Source organism: Poecilia reticulata, chromosome 22 (assembly GCF_904066995.2).
Source record: "Poecilia reticulata chromosome 22, P_reticulata-male-v2, whole genome shotgun sequence".
Classification (NCBI taxonomy): domain Eukaryota; kingdom Metazoa; phylum Chordata; class Actinopteri; order Cyprinodontiformes; family Poeciliidae; genus Poecilia; species Poecilia reticulata.
The window spans coordinates 23,092,187-23,112,509 of NC_088851.1; the positions used below are offsets into that span (position 1 = coordinate 23,092,187).

Consider the following 20,323-nt stretch of genomic DNA (forward strand, 5'->3'; position numbering starts at 1 on the left):
AGTTCACTTTTATTACATTCATTATATCTATCATGGTAATTCAGGGTGAGTTATTTTTAAATCTAAATGAATATCCTTGTTGGGCTTTTATTTAATTGTTATTCTCCTTCAAGATACTTTTACCCAACGCCAGAATAAATGAAATGTACATTATGTAGCAAAGGAAATTAGAAGACATATATCCATTATGGAGATGATCGGTTTTGGACGGGCGATGTGCCCTTACTGCATAAGCAATACTGAAGAATGACTGATATCATTAAAGATACAGGAAAGAAGCTTTTTATTTATCTTGCTTTGCTAGCAAAGTCGTTAGCTAGCAGCTAGCTAATAGCACATCAACAACAGCCTAATATCTGTATGACAAAAACACTGAATCGATAGATAAGAACAGTTTCTCCTCACCTGGCTGTCTCCTCCCGCTCAGTAGTTCTTCAGAGAAAGGCAGACGCCTGTCAGTGTCTGTTGTATTTCATTACCTCTCTGCTTAAACCGCGACTCCGAGCTGAAGCAGAAACGATACTTCAACGTTTTCCGTCATCTGACAAGTAGCAAGTCTACTCCACTTTATTCACCAAAAACGTTTTTTTTTATTCACCAAAAACTGTTATGTAATCTGGAACGTTCTCTACGTTGAGCTCCAGTTAGCCGCCTTATCTCACTGCGCGAGAGGCAACTGCGTCATGCGTCACGGGCAAAAGGTCAAAGGTAACAAGGTGACCGGCTTATTATGTTGTACAAAAAAGAAACAAAAAAGCAAAGAATTTTAGTACATATTATGTGAGGGCTTAGAAAATAATACAAAAAAAAAAAAAAAAAGAATTACCAAAAGGGCACTTTGGGGCAAGGAGCAAAAGGGGCAGGTGCTCAAGCCCCCCAGGCTCCCCCCTCTGTTCGTGCCTGCTGCCACCACCATCTCTTGGTATTTTTTCTGACCAGTTTCTGTCTTTTCTCCATTTTTACATCCAATTTATTTAATATCACTGATGTTTTATACCATTTATAGCTTCTCTGCAAACTATGGCTTTAGATAAATGATGCATATATGCAATGTAAGCTGAAGTCTGTTTCATCAGTTTGATGTGTAAACAAGAGGACTAAATGTTAAAGCTGGAAACAACTTCCCCAAAACAATGTAGGGCGATTATGCTCACAGATTATGAATGCAGAATAAATGTTTCTTGGACAAATTTTACTGGAAAATGTTTTAAAGCGATTAAAAACGTGACAATTTGACGCCTGAGATCCAGTGCAAAATGTAGCAGACAAGCAGCTGAAGCTGTGGAGTTTTTTTTTTTTTTGTTTTTTTGCTGAAGTGAGGCGGCAAAGAACCTGAAACTATGTCAGCAGCTCTAAACTGTTGAGTCAGGAAGCGAGAGCGGCAATGCGGAAGATAATAAACAGCGGCAGTGTGTGTGAGCGTGTGTGAGAGAGTGTAAAACCGCGCAGAAGGGCGAGCCACGCCACTAAAGAGGGGTTCCCCTTACCGACAGTCAAAGAGCGCACAGGTTGCCAGAGGCGTTTCCCAGCTCAGAGTAACCAGCGGAGGACCCGGGGAGGATCGGCAGGACTCCCAGAGTACCGGGGAGACTCCGTGGGAACCCTCTCACAGTGAAATGACCAGATTTTGAAGCCTGAGCCGAAGCGGAGTTTCGCTTCTCGTCATTGCGCCTCTACGGCCAGATCTCAAATGCCGAAAGAGTGCCGGAGAAAGTCCTCCAAGGACTTCGGGTTTTCTGGGACTGGGATAAGCGATGGAGGCCGTGTAGAGAGAAGGGCGGCCGGGAGGTCTCCACAGATCTGCGCGGAGCTCATCCAGAAAGCAGCAATCGTCGCCGCGCCGCCCGCCGCGCCGGCGCTCATGGATGCGCCCTTAGTGCCGCAGGTCACCATCACTTCGGATGCAGGCGGCACCTCCAGGGAGATCCAGGAGGAAGACCTGGATGGGGCTGTGGACGGAACCCTGCGCAGGAAGCTGTCCAACTCGTCCATCTCCTCCAACGGATCCTCCGCGGTGGAGTCTGAGGATGATCTGCTGAGCGACACCGAGACTCAGAGCAAAGGCCTCGTCACTCTGGAGCACCTGGTGTGCGCAGAGGTGAGCGAGGTGAGAAGCCTCTTTGGTTTTTACCCTGCAGTTATCTTCAGAGGTGAAGGGTACCCCAAAAACCTGTACTCAAGTAAGAGTAGCACTGCAAAAATACAAAATCTCACCTGTTTTTGGTCCAGTTTCTAGTTCAAATATCTGGGTAGACTTGAAAAATGACAAAACTAACTTACAAGGAACTTTTCAGCAAGAATGAGCTCGTTTTAAGGCAGTAATTACTTAATATTGATGAAAAAGTGTTGGATCTGTTGGCGGATTATTTCACTTGCTGTATTGGAAAAATGCTTTGTTGAAAGTGAAATAATCTGCCAGTTTCTTTGTGCCCAGGATCAGAGGGTTTGGGTTTTGAACAATGAACCAAATGTTAACTTGAGCGTGAAAAACAGAAAGGGTTTCTGCTTCATTTGCTCTCAAAATTATTACATTTACTTTCTTCTGCTTCTGTTCACTGCAAAAAGACAAAATCTTACAAAGTATTTTTAGTTTAGTTTCTAGTGCAAATATCTTAGTTGTCTTGAAATAAGACAAAACTAAGATATTTGCACTAGAAACTAAACAAAAGTAGTTGTTAAGATTTTGTATGTTTGCAGCGTAGCTGTACTTCAACATATTTTTATTCAAGTAAAAGTACGAATTTAGCCAAATTACTCAAGCAAGAGTGAAAAAGTATTTGATTTTAAGGCTACACAAGTAAATAGTCTCGCATATAAAAACTGCATCATCAGACAGACCAAAATATAAAGTTGTGTGGAAACATTGGTGTTTAAAACAATAAAAGAAAATCAGGAAAAAAAAAGAAAAAAGAGTTTATTTCAGTTTAAAACTTATAAAATGTGTGAATATTTGATTGAAACAAGTTCAGCCTAAATTGATGTCAGATTATAGTCCATGATTTATACAGCGAGTAATAAAAAGTCACATTTACCGTCGTAAATAAGTAATATTGAAAATATTTCCAAATTTGTACCTGATTTTGTGTTTTTAGTTTCACAAAACTGAAAAGATGTTCAGTAATATTATTTAATTTTAAGAATTCATTGATATTTTAAGTTTGTGAAGAGGTTTTATCAACACATTCTGGCACAGCTGGCCCTTTAAGAGCCTTCATGAACTTGATTTGGCCCAAAACGAAAATGAGTTTGACCCCCTGATCTAGAGCTTGGCTCTCCTTTCTTTAGCTGAACTTTATTAAATTTAGTTTAGCCAACAATGATCTAATCTTGTAAGATAAAAAGCATAATTTCCTGACTTTGAAAGAAGTTTTATTATTGTTGAAATGAAAACTTGGACTTTCTCATATGAGGTCAAACAAGGTGGGGTCTCATTTCCTGAATCTTGTGTGTTTGGGGAAAAGTTTCTTATCTAGTTTTAGTTATGATGAAATCAAGTTTGTGAATCTTTTCACCATTAGAGAGGAAGAACTCTGTTAACTGGATCGTCTCAGAATAATTTTAAAATACTGGCTGAATAATAAGACAGTTTCTCTCCCTTTATGATCTCTTTATTGATATGTTAACCACAGGCATTGAACTCGGAGAACACTGCAAAAACACAAAATATAACCATATATTATCATAGTACACTAGAAATAAGACACTACTTACTTAAAAGTAACTTTTCAGCATAGTATAGGAGCTTGTTTTAAGTATTTCATTAATATTGCTGAAATATTTCTAGTCCCACCAATAATTTCACTTATAAAATATGAAGCATGTGTTGCTGCCAGTGGAACAAGTACTTTTTCACCAATACGAAGGACATTTTTACTTAAATCAAGCTCCTACATCTGACTGAAAAGTTAGTTTTGTCTTTGATTCAACTGTACTAAGACATTTGCACTAGAAACTAGACCAAAATACTTGGTAAGATTCTGTGTTTTTGTTGTGAAATCTTTCACACTTTGGCGTATTTTGACTAATGAGGGAAAAAAACTGAGGATTCAATTTCCACCAAAAAAACTCAGACCTTTGCTTTAAGAAACTTGGAAATTTTTTGATTTTTGTAACTCAGAAATTTCTGAGATTAATCTCAACATTTCTGAGTTTTTTTCTAGCAAATCTCCGACCTATTAAGTAAATAAAATGAAAGCTGGCATTATATTCACCACTGGCCAAGTTACGTGGATTTTGAACAAAAAAGCTCATCACTATTACATAAAATATCCAATTTTCTTTTGGACATTTCTGTCTCAAAGTCAAACTCTGAATGATTTTTATGTTTTTAATCAACTTAATTCCCAAAAGAAGAGATTGTTAGTTTTATCTTCAATAAATTATTGACAGCTGAGACAAAGAAGCAAGTTTGAATTTCTTTAGGTTGCTAATAACCTGTTTACAACAGTGGATTATTATTAAAAGTGATTTTCTATTCCTTCTTTAAAGCTAAAAATGAAAAGAAACTGTTAAAGGAGACGTATTTTGCAAACTTTATATTTTGTAGGGTTTTGTACTCCATTTGGGTTTCTACTGCTTCTAAAAATCAACCCAAGCGCTTAAAGAAACACACCCTGCTGTTTGTAAGTTCATGTTATTTGGTTTGTGGAATTTAGAAAACTCCGGAATGCGCCGTTACCTGGCAACCCCAGCTGGACCAGTCCGTTACCTAGCAACACAAGCAGAGCTCTAACACGTTTGGTCAGTTGTTTTGCCGCTGAATGTGCAACAGCTGCTGGAAAACAAATCCAAGAATGATTTTGTGTGACAAATGAAATGAACATACCTATCCTAAGCATGTCACTTTAAAAACTAACTGGAATGGCGTGAATTCATCCCTTACGTTAATGAAATGTTACTGATAAGCCGGTCTTTTGGTAACCACGAGGTTGTTTAGTTGACGGGCATTAAAGGTCGTTTAAAATTGCAGATAGTTGGAGCTGTCCGTCACAGGAAGGAGCTGGTGTTTAGAGCAGAAGCAGCTCTTAAACATCAGCCAGCAACGCGTTTCCTGACAGAAAACCTCTGGGAATTACCGGAGAATTACTGCAGACAAGACACAACTACAGAGCGATAACAGATTTCCCTTTAAACCGTTCAGTTCATCTTCCATTAACTGATAAGTTCGGCTCACAGTAAGCACTTCTCATGGGGATGAGTCATTTTGGCAGCTCAGGAGTTATTTTGGGAGCTTTTGAATGAGATGGGCTCTGGAAGATTTCACATGAGATTATGTTCCCGTCACACAAGTGTTGGGTTTTTCTCTCACTTTCAAAGCCATTTCTCAAATAAAAAAAGGAAAAAGGGAAACCTGTTTTATAAAGCTTGGAGAGCATGTCAGAGGAAGGATGATACCCAGAACATCTGATTCTCCTCCCTGAAATAATAACATTTTTTAACATCATCTTTACGACATTTAAAACGTTTATTGGTTGTAAGCTTGTGTGTGAAACATTATAATCACAAACCTTACTGCATTTGAATCAGATTTTGTCTGACTAACATAAAGTAGCACCATCATCACGCTACTTTCATGGTGTTTGAACCGTGACACACGTCTGCATGAAATGAAATCAGACTAAATGGAAAATAACGGGTTACGTAATCATGTGTCATTTTGCTTTCACATTTAACTTGAGGATATTTTGCCTCATATTTCCGATGCTTTTCTTGACTTTTCCTCCAGTGTGAGATGAGTTCACGTTAAAAACAGTTTTACCTTTCTGCTGACAGACCTGAGCTGAAAGGATGAATTGACTAATGGTGGAAACATGTGTTTACTTTCTGTCATTGCTGCTGATAACTTTCTATCTGATGCAGCTCAGCTCTGCAGGAGAGGCTTAAAGGTGTGGCAGAAAAGTATTTTCCCCCTTATTCCTTCTAAGTACATGAAACTCCTTCAAATATTTAAAAAAAAAACAGCAATCCACGCCAACATGAAATATGCTGATGGGTAAAACGTGTTGCAATCAGAATAAATTTGATAACAGATAACAAAGCCATCTGCTGATCTAGAAGTTTCTGCTAAGTGTGAGAAGTACGGACTCAAAGTTTTATCATAATATTTTGTTCTACAATTGTGATAACAATAGATAGACGTTAACAGTAAGAGCTATTTATTACTTCTTTTTTAGGTAACAAGACATTTTTCCCATATTATAAGTGAAATAATCCAGTGGAACTAGAACTTTGTCATGAGTATTTAGGAATTATTGGCTTAAAACAAGCTCATAATTGTTGTTGAAAATTTACTTGTGAGTTAGTTTTGTCTTATTTCAAGTGTGCTGAGGTATTTGCACTATAAAATATGCAAAAAAATACTTGGTAAGATTTTGTGTTTTTGCAGTGTAACTGGTAGAACCATAAATTCTGCTCTCCAGCTGAACGTCCTGAAGTGCAATGTTGCATTTCATTCATTTTTATTCTCAACTGCTTCTAAAAACAACTCAAGTGCTTTAAAAAAAAAAGCTGTGTTTTTGCAATACGTTGATGTTTTTTGGTGTCTAGAAAATGAGACGTTTCAAACACCTCCTGAATATTAAAGGGCAATGCGGCGTTACCTAGCAAACCAAGCAGAGCTTCAGTACATTTGATTGGTTAGTTTTACGACTGGATGTGTTGTACAATGGCTGCTGGAAAACACCACCGAGCCATTTTTTGTTTGGCAATAAGTTATTGTTTATTGGTGTCTGGAAAGCGAGTCACTTCAAAAACCTCCCGAATGATTTTCAATCAACTGCTGAGTCACAATCAACTCAAGAGTTGATTGTGACTGTTGAGTCACAAGCAACAGGCACTGCGCTGTTACCGAGCAACTGTATTCACTGCACAATGGCTGCTGGGAAGGACAAGTGTTTTGTTGTTGACTCACCATCCAGGAACCACTTGCTGTTTTCTTGTTGGTTGTGCAGAAGGCTCTACTAATGCTTTTCAAAGATGTACAGTTGTGTAATTGTGCATCTGTTTGCAGCCATTTTCATGTGTGACTGTTGAGTTGGGGGGCGTGGCCAGATGAAGCTTGTTTGGATTTAAAGTGACAGAGACCCTAAAACAGCTCAATAGGCAGAACCGACCAGACTGAAATCTCATTATCCAAGAATGAGTTTTTGCAAAAAAATGTAATTAACATGTTTTGTATAAACCAGAAACCAAACCTAACTTGTTCAAGATATGGCCTTTAAAAAAAAACGAAATAAAATTCTGGAGTGGCTTAGTGAAAGCAAGAACTTAAACTCAACTAAGATGCCGTGGTGGCGTGACCTCTGAACTCATTATTCATGCTCTAAAACCCTCCAATGTGGGTGAATTAAGACAATTCTGCCAAGAAGAGTGGGTCAAAACTCCTCCGCAGACACTTTGAAAGCCCAACCAGTCAGTTTTTGGAAGAACTGAAACATTTAATTGTGACAAGAAAGCAAAAGCAGAAGGAAGACTGGAGGAGCTGACAGGGTTTCTTGAGCCTCGCTCTGTGTAAGCTGTAGGGAAGTTGAGCGTAATCACAGTGAGTCACCTGCAGGTTTCTGCCTCCGTCTGCACCATCAGACCGATTCTGCCACAAGGCCCACCACTTCTCCATGTCTGGAGCCGACGCTGGTTCAACTCCCTCAACAGGCACACTGTAAAACATCTGAGTCGCATTTAGTTGTGTCTACCATAGTGAGTTTTAGATTTTGAGCCTAAATGTGCGTTTGTGAAAGATAAACTTACAGCAGTAAGTTGTGTTAACTTTTTATTCATTTTGTCAAACATCCAAGAGTTTTTAGGTCAGCACTTAAAAAAAACTGACAGAAGGAAAAGACAGGAGTGGGAACTATTTCCCAGAATGCTTAGCGGCATGTTTATGTATCCTGAGATGGAAGTGCGTTACATTAATCCGCCTCGTGTTTATTTTAATGTCCTGTTCTCACTAAATGTTTGAGCAGAATTTATTGTGATGTTTAATAAAATTTATTATCAGATCAGAAATTTTGTTCATGTAACCTGAAACAAGAATTTAAATTATTTTAAAGTAAAATAACTTGTTTTAACTTAACGTTGTGAGTGAAACAACAGAGAAATGTGGCTCTTTAACTGGGTGAAGGTGGTTTTTTCTTGCATATTGTGAAATAATTCTTTGTTTTAAGTTAAAACTCACAAATCAAGATTAATGAACTTACAAAACAATGTTTAAACAACTTGTTTCTTGCTGTTAAATCAACTTCATAAACTTTAATTTCTGAGTTAAAACCAAAACGATTTTCTTGTTGACTTAAGTTGCATTTCCCAGGCAGCAGGTGGACTTTCATTTTCAAGTTAAACCACCTTCAACTGTTTTACAGTGCAGAACTCAATGTTTCCTGGCAGGCGCGGCATTTAGCAGACGCTACCCAGGCCGATCTTTCAGCGGTTTCTCTCTCACTGAATCAATTCCAAGTTGGAAAGGAAACAAGACGATCATGTCAAAATACGCACCCTGATGCTCTGACGGAAAACAAGCAAACAAGAAAACAGAAAACCCACACAGAGCTCAGCACATGCTCACATGTTCTTGTGTAATCATGTTTTCTTTTGCGGTCGGTTTCCAGTTTTAGTCTTGGCCTTTGACATTTAACAAAGAACTGCTTCAGGAAGTCAGACACTTGACAGACTCCGCTTTAGCCTTTTTCTCATTGACGCTCCGGCCGCGTCGAACAGTCGAATCAAAGACGTTTTCAGAGAAACACAGACAGAGAAGCACGCAGAAAACGGGTCGGCCGCGGGGCGATTCGTTCAGGAAAGAGCTTCTAGCATATTAATTATCGCCGTCAGCCTCAAGATTTGGCTTCAGTCTGCGTGTGGTTGCTACGGTAACCGTTCGGATCAGCGCGTCGACGTCTCCGTTGTGCAGCACCGTCTCATGCTTCAAAATAAAGCGGCGTCAAAATCCACAAATCAGCAGAGGGCACAAAGCCGTCTTGATAAAGTCAAAGTTCAGATTCAACACATGATTTACTCTCACACTGATTTGATCTGCTACAGTTTGTTACAGAGGGATTTTATGAGCACAGTCCGTAACCATCCGAAGGCCGAATGTGACAAAGAAACAATTTATGGCCTCGTTAAAACATAGTCTACTATTTACCAGCTTCAAATTGTGTTCTCTGAAAATATAATGCTTTGAAATTCTCACCCTTTAAACCGTTTTTCATGTTATGACTGTAAAAATCAGTTGAATTTAAAAATGAGCACATTCTAGTTGTTAAATATAATTTGTGTAGGTTTAGTGAACATATTCAAAATAAAGTTTACTGAATGTTTGCTTTGTCAGACTAACAAAAAAATTTATATAATTAGATAGTAAAAGGATATTAATCACAGAATTTTAACCAGGTGAAGCTAAACCTGCAACTTGATAGAAGAAATAACAATAAAAAGCTTTTTTCTTATCTTAAATGCAAAATATATATGTTCTTGTTGAATTTTAGCCTTTTTACTGCTCTGAATATGTTGTGTTTTCACCAAATGCCCTATTTTTGAGTCCAGTTAACGATTAATCGATTACTAAATTAGTTGATTATTTCAACTCATCATAATTAATCCGATTAATCATTTCAGCCCTGAAGGGAATTTTAATTGAAATGATCTTAAGTGCAAACATGAACAACAGGAACTAGTAAACATGATCAGGAAACATCTATTGAGCTAATATTTAAATATTAGTCTTGAAATTACTGGTTTTAAAAGTTTTCACACCCCTGAACTTTTCCACATCTCGTCCCATGAAAGCAAATGTGTGAAATTTAAACTCGAAGTCTCTGTGTTTATCTTTAGTCGCATTGATTACTGCAGCAGCAGCGTCTTCACACATCTGATTAAAAAGTCAGTGAGACTCCTGATTGACGTTTTAATCAGAAACGCAGATTTCAGTTTTTATTCTCCTCCAGAAAACTGCAAAACTGCTGAAACACTGAAAACCAAAAGTGAAAACTCACCTATTTAGATCTTTGATTAATAATAACTGGACCATTGATTAATTCTAGATTATAACTTTTATTGCTTCTTTTCTTTTATGTGTTAAACACTTTGAACTTTAAATATTGCAGTAATGTACACTGACATTTGTGATTGTAACACGGGCCGAAGCGATTAATCACATTAATTGTTATCAATCGATTATTTAACTAATTTAATAAACAATAAATCGTTAACTGGAATTTACAGACTCAAAAAAGGGATTAAAAAAAAAAAAGTCACTCAGAGCAGTAATTCAGCAAAATTTGAACAAAAATATATACATTTTGAATCAAAGATAAAAATGTTTGCAAAAATGTTCTAGTTAGAACTTCTAGTTAGCTTCACTTGTTTCACATTCTGCAAATATTAGGCAGCTTTTACTGTCCAATTATTAATCAGTTAATAAAAATAAATAAATAAGAGCTGAGCTGTTGACATGTTGATGTTTTTATTTAGCTGCAGATGCATCCTTTGCTCCAGCTGATCAGGCGTTCTCTAATGGCATTCTAGGAAATGAAATGCTTATTTGCATCTTTTCAAATTTAATATAAATTTAATGTAAATTTGCAGAATGTGTCAATTTTTTGATCCCGATTAATCGATTAATCGTTACTAAAATAATCGTTAGTTGCAGCCCTACACTCAAAGAAATGAATCATTGACTTAACATTTTTTTTTTATTTCAACAGATTCCACATGATTTAATTTTGTTAATTTAAAGCAAAAACGATATAATAATCTGACGTTATAAACTTATTTATAACTAAGATAAAAAATTAAGCATAACATGTATAAAAAAGCTAGATTGGTCAATAACTAAAGTTATTTATTATCATCATTAAAGCTGCACCAGACAGAAACAACAGCAGCAGCTGCAGCTCAGTAAATGTGCTGCAGCGTGAAAACACTGGTGAAAGTCTGCCGCCTTTGGCAGAGCGATGCCGCCAGTAAACAAACAAGTGAAGCGGATCATCCGACATTTCGGAGAAACCCGGTTCTGCTCTTACTGACGGCCACGAAGAGTGATGAAGCTTTGCCTCACCGCGATCAGAGTCCCCGTTTCACTTCCTGTTTTACTCAGAAAATGACCGCGGTGAAGCCCTGAGGGGACAGAAGAAACACCCTCCCATGACGCACAATCTAGTTTTCAGATCATCGGCTTTATGGTTGATGAGCTTTTTTTCCTTTAGCGAAAACACAAAATTTGACCAAGTATTTTTGGTCTAGTTTCTAGTTCAAATATCTTAGTACACTTGTCATAAGTCAAAAGTAAAAGTACTAATTCCACTGGCAGATTATTTAATTTATAACATGGAAAAATATCTCGTTATAAATGAAGCAATTCATGAACTTTTCCATGAATATTAAGGAATTGTTGACTTATAATAAGCTCCTATATCTGTCTGAAAAGTTACCTGTAAGTTAGTTTTGTCTTGTTTCAAGTGAACTAAAATGTTTGCACAAGAAACTAGACAAAATGCTTTGGTAAGATGTTGTATTTTTGCAGTGCACAACTAAAACACACATACAATACTACTATGTATTGTATATATAATAGTATACAATAGTATTGTACAATTCTATTGATGTTAATTTGTATCAACAGTTTATTGGTTAATAAAAAGTCCAAAGTGTTTTAGAGCCTAGAATTAGGTTAAAGTTTGTGTAAAAGGGGTAAGACTGGAAAAAGGAAGATAAGTGTAATTCTCTGGGCCGACTTGGATCCCTTTTGTAACATCTGAACCAAATTAGACCAAAAATACTTGGGAAGATTTTGAGTTTTTGCAGTGTATGTGTGCCTGTTCTTCTGTGTTTGTGCTTTATTGGTTCATCTCGGTAAAACAGAATATCAGTATATAAATTAAATCCATACTGACTGACATTAAAACAGTTTTGAACTGAGAACTGATGCGCTTTGCCATGTTGCTGTGATGTAATCGCTTACACCACCATGCGGAGGATCGCTGACTCGGCAAACAGTCACTTTTACCCTCCACAGGCAGATGGGCCACAAAAACTATTACCAAACAGTTTGGGGCTGCATGATAAGAGGAAAACATGTTGGTGAATAAAATATACCAATACTTAGCTAAACAGTTCTACTTTAGAGGATTTGTTACTTTTATATCCACAAATCTGGAATAAACTTCCAGAAAACTGCAAAACAGCTGAAATACTGAGGCTAAACCCAACTTGCTTAGAGTTGGCTTTGATTCATAATAACTGGACTAATGACCAACATGTATGATGTATAATGCTAGGCCTGTTGCAATGAGGAGTAAATCAATTAATCACATGATAAATAAAACAAACTCAATAATTTTCATTCTTTTCCCGATTTATCATTTCTGTTTGGTGCTTTGGTCTCAACCATCTCCTTTTTTGAAGGACAATTTTATTTGCAGACTCAATTAATTTTATTTGTTGTTTTGTTTATTTATTTTAGATATTTAAAGAGTTTTCCAGTTCCAGTGTTAAATGTTCATTAGAAATTACACTTTATTGATCTTTGAGAATGTGTTCTTGCATTATTATTACCATTATATTACTTTAAATTCATTTATCTGGGATAATTTATCATCCAGAAACATTTGTCATTATGACAGGCCTATATATTGCTTGATGATTTTGATAAAATCTCATAAAATGTAATTTTTAATGGCCTGTTTCACGTTTTTATGATGTGAAGCAATTTGAACTGCCTTTGTTGCTGAAATATACAATACAAATAAACTTGACTTACTCTCATGCTACCTTAGCTGAAGGTGGAGAACTCTGTGTTTGTGATAATAAAAACGGACGAGCCCAGCAGGCCACATGGAGATGTTGAACACAGATAGGAGTTTCCACAGAAATGGCATTTAGCTGACCCAGATTGGAAGCTTCACATCGGGGAAAACAGAAAGTCTGGCATCAGATTGGCTGGCCAGGCCCGCCGATGTGATCAGATTTCCATTCAGGTGCTGCAAAAAGGGCCTGAAGCTGTTTCCAACTATCGTACACTGCCTGCGAAAACACAAAGCATATTTGTTATATATGCTTATATATATATAGTTTCTAGTGCAAACATCCTATTACATTTGAAATAAGACAAAACTAACTAAATAAACTTTTCAGCAAGTTATAAGAGCTGGTTTTATGCAAATCATTCCTAAATATTGGTGAAAAAGTTTTAGTTCCACTGATAGGATATTCCACTGTGCCGTTACCTAGCAACACCAGCCAAGCCCAGCCCGTCGCCTAGCAACCCAGTTCCAATTCCACTGGCAGATTGACATTTTTTTGATGTTACCAGTGAAATAATCTGACAGAGGAACTAGTACATCCTTTTTAATAAATATTAAGGAATCATTGTCTTAAAACAAACTCTTACTTGGAAGTTACACTGCAAAAACACAAAATTTTATCAAAGTATTTTTGATCTAGTCTTTAGTGCAAATATTTTATTACACTTGAAGTAAGACAAAACTAACTTACAAGTAACTTTTCTGCAAGTTATAAGAGCTTGTTTTATGTAAATAATTCCTAAATATTGATTACATGAGTACTAACTCCACTGGTAAATTATTTCACTTTTAATTTCTATTAATATTAAGGAGTTATTTACATAAAACAAGCTGTTATAGCTTGCAGAAAAGTTACTTTTAAGTTAGTTTTGTCTTATTTCAAGTGTACTGAGATATTTGGACAAGAAACTATAGCAAATAATATACCAAGGTTTTGTGTGTTTGCAGCGTTTTTCTTGATGTTGAAGAAATAACTCACAATTTACCTTTACAACATTTTAAATTTTGTTTTCTATTTTCAACAGAGTAAAGCTTGGAAGAAGCTGAAGACGTACATCCGCTGGCCCTTGCAAGCTTCCCAAAAGAAGAAAGTAAACTGGGTCCAGCTAGCTGGGCATAAGGGTGATTATAATTTATTAAAAACAAAAATTTTGCAGCAATAATAAGATGAAAAAAGAGCAAAGAAAACATCCATTTCATGCATTTCTAATGGAAATCCTCCCCTGTCACGCAAAGGAACATTTTCAGGATTCCACCTTTATTTACTTTGAATATCTGCCAAGAACCAGAGCAACATTAACCAAGCATTTCTCTTTTCTATTCTTCACAAGAAGTCAAAACAATCCGAGAAATGTTTCTCTAATGAAAAGCCTTGAGCATGGAAGCAACACTTTGTTCACATTCCTCAGAATGAACTTGGTGTTTATAAGGAAGCTGAGCTACTGAAAGCAATACAGAAGCTTTGGTGAAAATGGAGTCATCTGTTATGGGTGACAGAAAGTAGGCTTGTTGCTTTCCTTCATGGTCTACTTGTCTCAGCCTTGCAACATGTTTCAGGAATTCACATTCAGCTCTATTCAGCGATTGCACTTTTCTCCATTCCTATGCAGGTATGTTCTTTGTCTAACATGAAGAATGAGAAACCGTCTTTCTCTCGTCTCAGGAAACTTCAAAGCTGCAGAAGAGGGCACCATTCTGAAAAAGCTATCAGAGAACGAGAAGAAGTGTTTTGAGGATCTGCAAAACGACGTGCTGGTCCATTTTGTGCCGCGCTACCAAGGAATCGTGGAAAACGACGGGGAGTTCTTCGTGCAGATGACCGACCTGCTGGCTGGCTTCAACCACCCAAACGTGATGGACTGCAAAATGGGACTGAGGTGAGAAACTAGGCCTTTTCAATCTGCAAACACTGGTTTTTCTGTTTTTAATCACTAATTATTTGTCATTTTAAGGTGTAGATGAACTACAAAAGCGGAGATAGGCGACAGCACAAGCTGCCTGTCTCGGCTTGCCTCTTTAAGGGAACACCTGTTGTAACTGCAGGCTGTATGCTTGGCTTCCTGCCACAGCGGGTGGCAGACTGTTAGTCTGCACAACTCTACACATTCATATACGCATGAATGCATGCATTAATTCATGCATGCATGCCTTTTTTGCATGCACAGACATGCGGATGCATGTGCAGCGTCTGACCGGACAGGTGAATGTTCATGCACAAACCTGCAGCAAAGCTAGAGGCAGGCGAGCAAAACGTACGTGCAACAGGGCTACAAATGTACATTACCGCAGGCATGAACTATTTGTTTTACTCATCTACCTCTGTGAGAGTTGGTCTGTACATATGAGATGTTTATACACACGTTTGCACGCTCAGGGTGTCCCTGGAGACTCCCCTTTGTCAAAAACGCTCTCAACCACAAAGTTGCAAAACCACCAACTTGCACAAACACACACTCAGGCTTTCACACAGCGAAGTGCTGCACACAGGAGTCTCCTCGTAGCTTCCCTCTTTAGCACAGAGGAAGTGGAGCTAGCAAACTGAAACTGAAATTCACATCTGTTTGCTCAGAACTGTTTGCTGTGAATATAAAGACGGCGAGTGCAAAACCTGTCATCGACAGTGTGACTCCAAACATTGAAGATCATTTTGTATGTTGTCGTTTTCTGTCCTGCGTAAAGCAGCATCAACTGCAAAAACCTCTTGACTTTTGTGCAGCAAATGTAGAAATGAGTTCATTAAATGTCTCTGTAGAAATACAGGAAGTACAGCTCTGGTTGACCTTCCGAATTTATGTCACACTCAAAGGTTTCACATCAACAGACACGTTTTAAAATCAGAAGAAAGATAAGTCGAGTCATTGAAAGGTCCAAATTAGGGGACATTTTGATGGGAGGAGGATGTTCAAGCATCGGTTTGGCACCTTTAGCTCAAACGTGTTACAGAGGTTTTAAACAAAACTAAATAAAGATTTGGAATGGATTTAAATCTGAGACACTGTCGCATGACGTTAGACAGGATATTTGTCATTGAATCCCCCTAGAAATCCCCCCAAAATCCTTCAACTGAGGTGTAAGATACTGATTTCTGTTGTCTGTGAATCCAGAAAAAGTCTTAAATTAATGTAACCAAAACCAAAACATCTTAAATTCATCAGAAGAAATGTAACATGGCCTCAAATACTTACATTCTAGCTTGTTTTCTGGTATGTGTGGTTTTCTAACAGGCAACATTGTGAAGAAAACATTTCACAGTATCATCTTCCACCCATTTACTATATTTATTGTTTTATGTCTTAAACTTCATTCAAGGTGGCATTAAAAAAGTTTTACTTGCTGAAACCTGCAGAAACTCTGTTTCTGGGTGTTGCTACCTGTAAGGCTAGAATAACCGGTTTAAAGGATTGTTGCCTTTTCGCAACTGGGCAGAATGGTTTGAATAGATTTACCCTTGTTATCCTAAATTACCATTTGGAAAATGTGCAGATTTTGCAGGTTATTTTGGTCCATAATTAACTTATTTGATGATTTGAAGCATCTAAATGTGGAAAGACAGCTGAAGAAAACTTTCATTTTGTGACTTTTTCACCCTGTGTTGAAGGACGTACCTGGAGGAGGAGCTCGTCCGGGCGAGAGAGCGGCCCAAGCTTCGGGAGGACCTGTACAAGAAGATGATGGAGGTGGACAGGGAAGGCCCAAGTCCTCAGGAGCATTTCCAGCGCGGCATCACCAAACCTTGCTACATGCAGTGGAGGGACAGCATGAGCTCCACCAACACGCTGGGCTTCAGGATAGAAGGCATCAAGGTGACACGTTATTCACGTCTTTACTGCAACAGACAGGAAAACGAGGCGGCTACAACAATGGCTGGGTTAATTAAACAGGAGTAACAGGGCGGACATTAGAGACGAGTCAAACTCAACGGCCGGTGGCCAAATCCAGATTTTCCAAAAATTAAACCTTCAAAAACCAAAAAAAATATTTATCACACAGCCCTACTTTTACATTGCACAAACAAAAACTTACTAAGTAATTTTTATCTAGTTTCTAGTGAAATTATCTTCGATTAAAGATTAAACTAACAAGTAACTTTTCAACAAGATATAAAAGCTTGGTTTAAGTCAATGTTTTCTTAATATTGATAAAAATTACTTGTATCTTGGCAGGTTAGGTTTCCCATGTTAGACAAACAATCTGCCAGGGGATCATCATCAAGGAATTATTTACTTAAAAAGGTTCTTTGCTGAAAATTATGTTAGTTTTGTCTTATTTCAAGTGTACTAGAAACTAGATCAAAAGTACTTGGTATGATTTTCTGTTTTTGCAGTGTAACTGATGTTGTTGAGGCCTTAACATGCAAGCAGGACACTCAGACTAATACTGATTTAATCCGACCGCTTGGTAATATCGTCCTTCTGCTTCTCTGCCCTCTTCAGAAATACGACGGCACGTGTCGGACCGACTTCAAGAAAACCAGATCAAAGCAGGACATCATCAAGCTGTTCAAGGAATTTGTCGAAGAGGACGTCAGCATCATTGTACGTGGCAGTCATTTAACTTCTTGTGAATTCAGTCACGCGAAGATGGAAGCGAACCTTCTTTACACTTCTGTGCACATCCAAATAAACACTGGAATGCCGCAGTAGGCGTCACCTTAATGTCCGTCTTCACCCACGCAGAGCACACAAGCTGTGCAAGCGTTTACATCCGTGTTCAGAGTTTGAACAGTGATGGGAAGAATCACTTTGTTGTGTCTGTGCTCACATTTCGGACCAGCTTAAGGATAAATTTGAAAAGAAAACACATTGAAAGTGTTTAAATTGCAAGAAGAGAATGTAAATATTCACACTGCGAATCTGTTTGAGTTTTGGTTCAGAAACGGTTTCTGCCCCGCCTCGGTATACAGTAGCTGTTTAAGTAATAAACTCAAACATTGTTTCCTGCTTTTTTTTCTCGCTGAAATGCAGATGTCTTACCTGGAGAGGCTGAGGGAAATCCGGGAAGCGCTGCGAATATCCGACTTCTTCAAGAAACACGAGGTGACGACCAATTTTTACTCTGAAAATCAGACAGTTTGATGGAAACAGGAAAAGTCCTGCAAAAAAAATAACCAAAGTCTGTTTGAACTGCCTGGTTGCTGAAATGTGCTGTACAAATAACTTTTAAAAATCATAAGGTGGTTGCACACAATGCAATACACTTTGTAAAGCTTCATATTACAAATATTGTTGTCTTTAACTTTATATTTCATTTAATTCAACTTTATTTAACCTAAATTAACTTTTAAATACGTTTTCAGCAAGATAATAGGAGCTTGTTTTAAATCAATAACATCATAGTATTGATTTTTAATAAGTATAGTTTCACTGGCAGATTATTTCACTTATAACTAGTATGTTTTCCTCAATATCAAGGAATTATTTACATAAATCATGATGAAAAGTTATTTGTAAGTTAGTTTTGTCTTATTTCAAGTCTACTAAGATATTTACAGTCAAAACGAGTCCAAAATACTTGGTAGGACTTTGTGTTTTTGCCATGCAGGACCAAAATGATCCTTTTCTGAACTGCAAAAACACAAAATATCAAGTATTTTAGTCTAGTTAACTACAAATATTACTACTGTTAAATAGTACTTCATCAAAATTAAAGAATGATTGACTTAAAATAAGCTCTTATATCTTGCTGAAAAGTTCATTGTAAGCCAGTTTTGTCTTATTTGAAGTGAAGATTCAGGTTTTTTTTGCAGTGAAGAAGAGAAAAATAAAGCCTCATTTTAACTTCTCTGTTGTCGTTTTCCCCCACTAGGTGATCGGCAGCTCTCTCCTCTTCATCCATGTCTGCGGCCGTGCCAACGTCTGGATGATTGACTTTGGGAAGACTTCAGCTCTGCCTGAAGGTCAGACTTTACGGCACGACCTTCCTTGGCAGGAAGGCAACCGAGAGGACGGATACCTGCTGGGTTTGGAAAACCTCATCCTCACGCTGGAGGCTGCTTGCAACGAAGGGAGCGGAGAAGAAACCAAAAACAACAGCCTAACTACAGCCAGGGACTTTTAAAGGTGGAGGGAACTTGGGTTATTTTAAATGGACGCCACAAAACGACTCTTTGGGTGGGGTTTCATGCCTTGATTTGCTTGTATTGAGCCTTTGCACGTGTCGTCACAGTCTTCAGAAATCCGCCTGCTCCGCCGTGATGGACGTCGAGCAACCTATACGCTCCAGTAAACAGACATCTGGGGTCTAATATCGCTTTTATCTAATTGATCACACTTTAAAATCGGCTGTACAGACAAGCGTGAAAACCTCGTCTGCCATTTTATTTATAACTTTTAATGAGGGAGGTCACGGCGGCGACCGGTAGCCCCTAATGACTGACTGCTCGGTGTAATCGCCAAGCTAATTGTAAGTTAGTTTTGTCTTATTTCAAGTATACTAAAATATTTACAGTCGAAACGAGCTGTTCATATAGTTTATAAGTAAGTATGATTAGAAAGATGATATACAATGTCGCATTATGGAGAAGGTACGGGTCTAAACACTGGTAACCATGGAAACTGCCGCGCCGTCATGTAGCCTAGCATGTATGGGGAAAAACTGGCTAGCATCTCGTCTTTTGTACGTTTGTAAGGCTTCTTCGGTGTAAAGAGAAACGCCGTTCATGACGTGTGGTGTGACGTCAGGCAAAGTCGACATGAAATTTGATCAGCACGTCAAAGGAAGGAGGTATAAGTCGGTTTCTAAGTCACAACTTTTATTGGGAATGGCTAGCTATTAGTTTGGCGTTACGTTTGGTTACGTAAGCAGACACGTCTGACGTCAGACAAATTAGCCTTAGTAGCTTGCCATAAAAAAAGAAGACAAATTAGCCTTACTCGAACAAGTAGAAACCATGAATAAACTGGGAAAACAATTCCAGGCGCTCTGTTCAATACTCCCATCTCTCACTTCCGACGTCCATCATGGCGGCTCGAATCATTTAGTGACGCAGTTGCAAACGGTCCTGTACCGATTGGGCTGCTGCCGCAGCAGAACTTGCTAAGTACAGACACTGACAGAAACGGGCACAATGGACGCAGAACAGAGGGAAGCAGAAATATTATTAAAATAAGTTAATTATTGCTCCAATGCACTGACACTAATTCATCATCCCGTGACGTGAAAGCGCGGATTTCCTGCTTTCACTGTAACGGGATGAAAGGGAGAAAATCCAGACGAGAACCGGAGGAAAACGTTTGCCACCATGCACCGCAAAGGCCTTACGTGTAACATGAACTACTGACAGACCTCACAGTTACTACAGCATTACAGCACAGGGAGGCACTGAGTAGCTCATGAGTTGTCTTTTCAAACTCTTTTTACATTTAATTCAATTTTGTAATAAGACTCCATCACTGGATACATCACCACATGTTGCAGCACATGGTTCATTTAACAAAATAATTATAATTTTAAGAAAAGTATATAACTGTTGTGGAAATAAAATAAATCAGTATATATTAGAAATAAAAATTGAGTTTTGGTTTGTT

At 37.9% G+C, this 20,323-nt stretch overlaps 1 protein-coding gene across 2 annotated transcripts; it reads left to right on the forward strand.

The window, feature by feature from the left end:
- Positions 1–1,338: 1,338 nt before the first annotated feature.
- On the forward strand, positions 1,339–20,315 carry itpka (inositol-trisphosphate 3-kinase A). 2 transcript variants are annotated; one of them, XM_008399993.3, is made up of 7 exons: positions 1,339–2,107; positions 13,823–13,919; positions 14,461–14,674; positions 16,396–16,600; positions 17,231–17,332; positions 17,762–17,833; positions 18,603–20,315. In XM_008399993.3, exons 1-7 carry the CDS (start codon positions 1,691–1,693, stop codon positions 18,852–18,854), a joined length of 1,359 nt encoding a protein of 452 aa, XP_008398215.1. In that variant the 5' UTR covers positions 1,339–1,690; the 3' UTR covers positions 18,855–20,315. The 2 variants fall into 2 exon arrangements, with proteins under 2 accessions (XP_008398215.1, XP_008398216.1); XM_008399994.3 differs by having other exon boundaries at positions 1,340–2,098.
- The last annotated feature ends 8 nt before the right edge of the window (positions 20,316–20,323 follow it).